At 45.0% G+C, this 7201-nt stretch overlaps 1 protein-coding gene across 3 annotated transcripts in view; it reads right to left on the bottom strand.

Annotated features, from left to right (window-relative positions):
• Window positions 1-6699, bottom strand: part of Msrb3 (methionine sulfoxide reductase B3) — a 118084-nt gene extending 111385 nt beyond the window's left edge. Inside the window, exon 1 of one of the 3 annotated variants that reach the window (XM_042699020.1) lies at window positions 6433-6699. In XM_042699020.1, the coding sequence (XP_042554954.1) occupies window positions 6433-6625 (193 nt within the window). In that variant the 5' untranslated portion in view covers window positions 6626-6699. The remainder of the gene's footprint in view (window positions 1-6432) is intronic. The other 2 variants (XM_042699022.1, XM_042699021.1) reach the window with 2 other exon arrangements.
• Between the last annotated feature and the right edge of the window lie 502 nt (window positions 6700-7201).

The following is a 7201-nucleotide window of genomic DNA, read 5'->3' on the forward strand; positions in this document are numbered from 1 at the left end:
AGAATACTTGCCCATCATCTATAAGAAGACTCTGTGTTCTCCCCAATACCACCAATTCTTTTAAACAAATACATTAGCTTTCTTTCAGGAAGTTAGGTATCAAAGTCCAAATCAATGTAACCAACTGAACAAATCCAGATAACAATGCTGCCCTACCCCCAGACTATCAGAGCCATGTGCTAGAAGTCAGAATATTGTGATTCAGAGGTCAACTCAGGTTGAAGGGACCTTCAATGTGACACTGGAAAAGATCTTACAAGCAAAACATTCTGGAAAAGGAAGAGGGAAAGATATAAATCAGCAGTAGTGATTTTTTAAAATTAGATTTAGGAGGATATCTGCAATCATTTTATGGATAAGAACCTGATTAAGGCAAAGAAGGGTATCCACAAAGTATATTTTATCTGAGGAAAGAGGAGAAATCACAAAGAAGTCACAAAAGGTGGGATAAGGAAGCAACAGAAACAATTTTACATTTTATTTAGGTCATTTTGGAGACAATGTTCTTTGTTTAATGTTTATCAAGTATTATCTGTGGAGTTAGGAACTATACCGACACTTCGACAAAGAAAGCTCACAGACAGAATGCCACCTGCTAAGTAGGCCTATCAAATTCTATCTTCTTTATGATGATTTTCCTATTCCCCACCTCTTGGTCTAGCCAACAAAGCTCTCTTCTTACCTTTCTCTCTAGCCCTCCTTACTCATACGTGTTTTATTTCCAGCCCTGATCTCTCCCCGCCCCTTGTACCAATTTCTAGTCTCATATATCTACTTACATTACACATTTTCACAGGACTGTCCTATAAGCATCTCAAACACAGTAGATCTAAAATGACTTTGTGTGTGTATTTGAGAGAGACAGACAGGCAGACAGGCAGGCAGGCAGGCAGGCAGACAGACAGACAGACAGACAGACAGGCAGGCAGGCAGGCAGGCAGGCAGACAGACAGAGACAGGAGATTGAACTTAAGGTCTGAGTGCTCTCCTGAGCTCTTTCACTCAAGGTTGGCATTTTGCCACATAGCCCACAGTTCCCCTTCCAGCTTTTTGGTTGTTAATTGATTAATTGCAGATAAGAATCTCATGGAGTTTTCTGTTTGGACTGATTTTTGAACTGTGATCCTCAGATCTCAGCCTCCTGAGTAGCTAGGATTTCAGGCATGAGCCACCAGAGCCTGGCTTAAAATGACTTATTTTTATCCCACTAACAGACAGTTGCGAAATCACATTCTCTCAGTCACTTAGATTTAATATCTTATCATTGCCTTGTATTCAACTCTTTCTTCAATAGCCACTTGGAAATTTTTGTCCACTGTACTTCAGCAACACTTCTCCCATCCCATTGCTACCTTTATGATTTGGGTCTTCATTTTCTGACAGAAACACTTACAGTGATTCTTTTATTTGTGGTAAGATTCCTTTCCCAATTCAATTCAAGCTTGGAACTTTTAGGTAATATAATGTACAAATCAACTGTCAATATGACATTTCAAGGATCAAGAAATACCAATTTAATAGCTCGTCTTGCATAGTTACAAGCCAAAGCAAACCTTCCATCTTTTATTTTATCTCCTATCTATCTGTACTCAAAACATTTTTCAACTCCTGCCCTTTATATGACCTAACAAATATTGGGTGCTTGGAAGTGGTGCTGTGGCTCAAGTGGTAGAGCGTTCGCCTTGAGCTGAAGAACTGAAGGACAGCGCCCAGGCCCAGAGTTCAAGCCTCATGACTGACACCCCGCCCCCCCGCAAAAAAAAAAAGTTCTCAAATATTGGGGGCTTAACAAAAGTTGACTTCCATGTGAGTTTGCTATGCCCTCTCTCCCCATTCCCATTTCGGCTAATAGGAAAAAGAACTAGTGGCTTTATATATTTGATCCTCCTACAGGAAATTAAGAGTTTCTGTAAACCTTCAAAACAGATAAGCACTAAAAAGAAGAACGAGGTAACTGAGATACAATGCTAAGGGAAGATGGTGGTTGCAAGGCAAGATACAAAAAAGGTTTAAGAATTCCAATACTCTGACTTTACCAATAAAGTCAAAATCAATACATCTGGATAAGGCATGTTAAAAGCACAGCCAGAAATCTTCTTGGATTAAGAGAATTTACAGTCTAGTGAAAAAAGATGAATATATATATACATGGACCTAACTCTAAGATGAAGTTGTGAAAGTTGTGCCAACCAAGGTACAAAACATTATAGAAGCAAAAAGAAATTATGAATTCCACAAAATGAGGAAGGCTCCATAAAATGCATACTGAGAGAGGCCTTAAAGACTTCAACCTTTATGAGAGAAGTCTAGGCAGAAGAAATAGCCTAAGCTCATATTTTTTGTACCTAAAGTATTTCTATTAGAATATCTATCACTTTATGTTGTTAAGTGAATACATCTCAATGAGCTATTCCAGCTCAGCTCAGCAATTATTCAGTGAATTCAAAAACATGTATGTCTGAGAACCAAGTAGTTGTTACGAGACAGGAACTACACAACCCAGTTGCACACTAAGCTTATAATTCCTGTATGTGGTCTTACTTGTCTTAGTCCCCACTGGTGATTTTTCAGCATCCTTCCAGCAGTATGAACTGTACTAAGGTCCTAAAGTGCTGCTGAGAGAGTCATATACTGCTTCACACAGTACAGAGGACAGCAACTATACATTTTAGAGAAGAACAAACCCACAGTGTAAAGTGTAAGAATTTCAAATTCAAACCATGTAGATGGCTGCCTTGTATACTGGACATATACTTCACATGTACTGTATATGCATTACAGATAACTCAAAAGCTGGAAGAGACCCTAGGAAAAACCTTCATCAATAATGTGACTCAAACTATAGATATCAGGTTCTCGGGAACTTAGGATCAAGACTCAGTAATTTAGTCTTTCCTTATATTTGGAGTTAAGGGATACATGAATATTCAGGAGTTACTGAGCATCCATTAAATCCTGAAAAACTATACAAAGGAAAAGAAAAGAAAAGAAAAGTCACCAAAGAGAGAACAGTGGAGTAAAGAAAGTCAAAGGCTGGAGACGGAATATTCCAGATTTTCCAGTCCATACTCACAGCCCCTAATATGATCTGTCTTTACTTGGCTTCCAATCACCTTCCAACAAATCCTTTTTTCCTTCTTTATTTTCTTTTTTGCTAAAACTAGCTCAAGTTCATTTCTGTAATTTTCTAGAGAAACTTAAATGAAACAATAACCAAACTATTGCATAAAGTCAATTGACTAATACACTGCTAATCTACCTTTTCTGTAACTTATTTTTACTTCTATTTCCTTAAAAGCCATAAATATAATTTCAGAATACTGTGCAAACCAATACACAAAAGGAATCAAGGACTGTGCTGAGCATCTTAAAAGGAGAATGTCTGGGAAGGAGAAAATATAGAACATTTGACATAGACCCTTGAGATACCTGAACAGTAATGAGAAACGCTCAGAAATGGCAAATTAAGTAAGTTACTGATTATTCTATCCAAAGCAATTCACTTCCAAATAAATCACATAGGCAGATGAAATTCAGTCTTCAGTGAGATAGAATGAAAGGGGGACATTTCAATAGAGAGTATTTTACTTGAAATGATTCCAGATAGATAGCCACAGGCTTCTCAATCACAAGAAAATTGTGGGTGTTCCTTGGTTAGTATCTTTAACATGGAACCAAACACCAAAACGAAACATCAAATGGTATTAGAGCTTGAGTTCCCAGAAAGAGCCATCAGGTATTTACTCTATGACATAAGCAGCACTTTCTGCTATTGAAGGGAAGAAAGTACACAAACTTGCTATCAAGGAAATCTATTCAAGTAAGTGCCAAGTGTCAAGACAATCCTAAGGCAGATCTGGGTTCCCAGATCCCCACCTACCTGTTCTGACTATAGAGAGACCAGTTTAACATGTGTAGCAAGTCACAGACCAACACTCACAAGTTTGAAGGAGTTGTAGTGGGTGGCTCTACAGGGCTGTATAAACAAAAACAATGTTATAGGATCCTAAAGTTAGAATACACATGGAAACTATATCCAACTTCATCGTTTTACAGAGAAGGAAGCCAAACATTGGAATCAAATTCATCAGCCAAATATCTCACAGATACGTATACACTCAAAAGGGACTGTGACTAGATTAGGACAGAACTAGAAGGCATTATTTTAGTTGTTCTTAGGTGGTTTAAAATCTATTTTTTAGTTAATAAATACTAATTATGTTATTTTTTAAAATGGCAAATTCTACTTTTGTGATAGTCTCTGGGATATTCTTATTCCTTGACCAAAACAGTAAGGATTTCTGACTTACTATGGGGATTAATATTTTAGTGAAAGTATTGAAACAGCACCTTTAAAAGTTAAAAACAGTGTGTTGATTCAAAATCTAAATGACGTATACTCAATCTTGGCAGACAGCAGTTTAGGCACTGTGACAAAAATCTAAATGTCAAAGAGCTACTTACTTTAATAAAAAAAAATGCCAGACACTGTGCTCTAATAAAAGTCACCAGAAAGTAGATTGATGTATCAGCTGGGACCAAAATTAAAAGAATATATATTTAAACTGTAGAAACACAAACTAAGTGTTCAAAATTACTGGCAGGGGGCCACAACACAGTGGGTTTTGGTCTTGAAGGGCCTGCTTCACCACAAGTATTAGCTAAGTCAACACATCACTGAGACCAAAAAAAAAAAAAAAAACAAGGCCATACATCTATTCCTTTCAGTACAAACCACTCTTCAGTACAATCCGCAGTATTTTTTTAGAAGAAATTGATAAAATGCAGAGTTAGAACCTGTTGCGTTTCCCCCCAAACGTGGTATTGAAGCCATTACTAGAATATGAATTTATAAAAAAAAAAAGTAGATCCTTTCTGAAAAAAAAACACTATTCAGAAACAAGTATGAAGTTGAAATTGCTTATTACGTATCAACTGTTCATTTAATAAAGTGTCATGAATATCTGCTAATTCTAATTGACAACTGTGTAAGCTGGATATTTTTAGTTTAAAATTATCTTTTAAAACCTATTTTTGTCACCTTTGCTGCGGCAAAGGAGGCTGACTATAATCTATGCTTACAAGAGTCAGCTGTCAACTGACTTACATGTCTTAGTTAGCCAGCTCTTATTCTTGACAGTTTAGACTACTGGTGACAAAACAATAGGCAAGTAAAATTTCCTAAGTAATCTCAGCTCTCAAGAATTATTATTTATGGGGCTGGAGGCAAGGCTTAAGTGGCAGAGCACCAGCCAATGAGTAAAAGCGTCAGATTATCGAGTTCGAGAACCAGTCTCAGACAATAAATATATATTCATATATATATATATATATATATACACATATTCCATTTTTCCCATGCTAAACAAAATAAAGAACCAAGGAGAATTGTATGACTCCTCATCACAAATAGGAGTTCGGGCAATTTCGCATTTAGCTTAAACTCCACACTTGTACTTTCAAATAATTACTGCTTATGATACTTTTTTTTAAGCAAGAAAAGGAGAGGAAAACATTCCTCGGTGTTCGCTTCGGGAGGAACTATACTTAAAAAAACAACACCTCCCTAATACTGTCCCTATTATTTGGAGAAAAGTCTCATCGCAAACTATTCCGGCTATGGAACTGCCATCCCCGATGGCTTCTGACAGAAGCCCAGCAGGGCAGGGAGGATAATGACTCGCAGGCTGTCCAGTGTCAAAGTTGAAAAGTAGACACACTTGGATGCGCTTTGTGTGCGTGTTCCTGCGTTAATAAACATCAAAACGGGTACCTGGCAAACTCGGGTTCTGATCGGTTTGGGGCCCTAGGAAGTCCGGCCAGGAGGCGCGGGGCGGAGGGCGCGGGGCGGCCGCGGCGCCCCGGGAAGCGCCCCCCTCCTCGCGCCGCGCCCTTCCCGACGCCCGGCGCCCCCACTCCCCTGCGCGACGCGCGGCGGCGACGCGGGCCTGGCGACGCGTTCCCACGCCCAGGACCCGTTATCTGGGCGGCAGGGAGGAGGGGAGGCCGCGCGGGGCAGTGGGAGGGAGAGGGGGTTCCCGAGTGCCCCCCACCTTGGCACGGGCACTCCGGCGGGTCCCGCGCCCGCTGGAAGCTGGGACAGCCGCCCGCTGCCGGGCCTGTCGCGGGCTACCCTGCGGGACCCCTCTCCCCGCGGCGCCCGCGGGCTCAGGTTCGCTCTGGGGACAGGATAAGGTGTCCGCGCGGCGGCCAGGCGCCTCCCGCCGGCCGGGGTTGGGGTGGGGGTACGCCAGGCAGCCTTGGCCTCCTTCCACCGAGCCCTCTCGCCGCCGCTCCCCCAGCCCCCGTCCTCGGCGAGGGAAGGGGTGTCCCGGCCGTGTGGGGATGCGTTTGGGACGTGCGGGGAACCTCCCCCCCCCCAACTTGGCGAGGGAGGGGCGGGGGGAGGCCGGGAAAGGAGCCCGAACTTACCGGAGTGTGCGGTGGCGGCCGCCAGGCAGAGGCTGAGGAGGCCGAGGCCGAGCGAGAGGGGGCGCGGGAGGGTCCGCCGAGCGCGACTGGAAGGCCCGCGAGCCGCCGCCGCCGCCGCCGCCGCCGCCGCCACGGTCCGAGCCTCCCTCCTCCCGCCCCAGCTCCGGGCGGCGGACGGGGCGGCGGGAGGCATGACGGGAAATTCCTGGGCACGGGCGGCCGAGTCCAAATATGAGCATGGGAGACGCGCGAGGGAGGATCGCGGAGCGCGGCGGCCGTGGACGGGGCTCGCTGCCCGGGCCTCGGCGGTCGCCAACTCCCGCCTCCTCCTCCTCCTCCCTCTCTGCTTCCCCGCCGCAGCCGCACGCCAAGGCTGCCAGCGACCGAGCGCCAGCGGGAGGTGCGATCCGCCGCCGCCGCCCGCCGCCGTGGGACCGCCCGGCCCGACGCTGGGCCCGGCAGGGAGCCGAGCACCCACCTTCGGAGGGCGGCAAAGAGACAGCACCGCGCCCCGAGCGGGGCAGCGGACCCCCGCCCCGCGGGAGCGAGTGTTGGCAACTTTGGTAGTCAGGGGTGAGAAGTTCTGGCACGAAATCCAAGTGTGGGAAAGTCAGACGAGAGCGGCCCGTCCGTTCCCTCGCGGCGTGAGCCCGTCGGTCCGAATGGTGCGGGTGCTCGGTAGAGCAGAGCACGGCCGCCTGAATCCCGGGAGCGCGGGGCGCGGGGCGGGCGGGGGGCGGGGGGGGGCGCAGCTGACCCAACGTGAAAA

This window comes from Dipodomys spectabilis, unplaced genomic scaffold (assembly GCF_019054845.1).
Source record: "Dipodomys spectabilis isolate Male_0828 unplaced genomic scaffold, ASM1905484v1 ptg000234l, whole genome shotgun sequence".
Taxonomy (NCBI): domain Eukaryota; kingdom Metazoa; phylum Chordata; class Mammalia; order Rodentia; family Heteromyidae; genus Dipodomys; species Dipodomys spectabilis.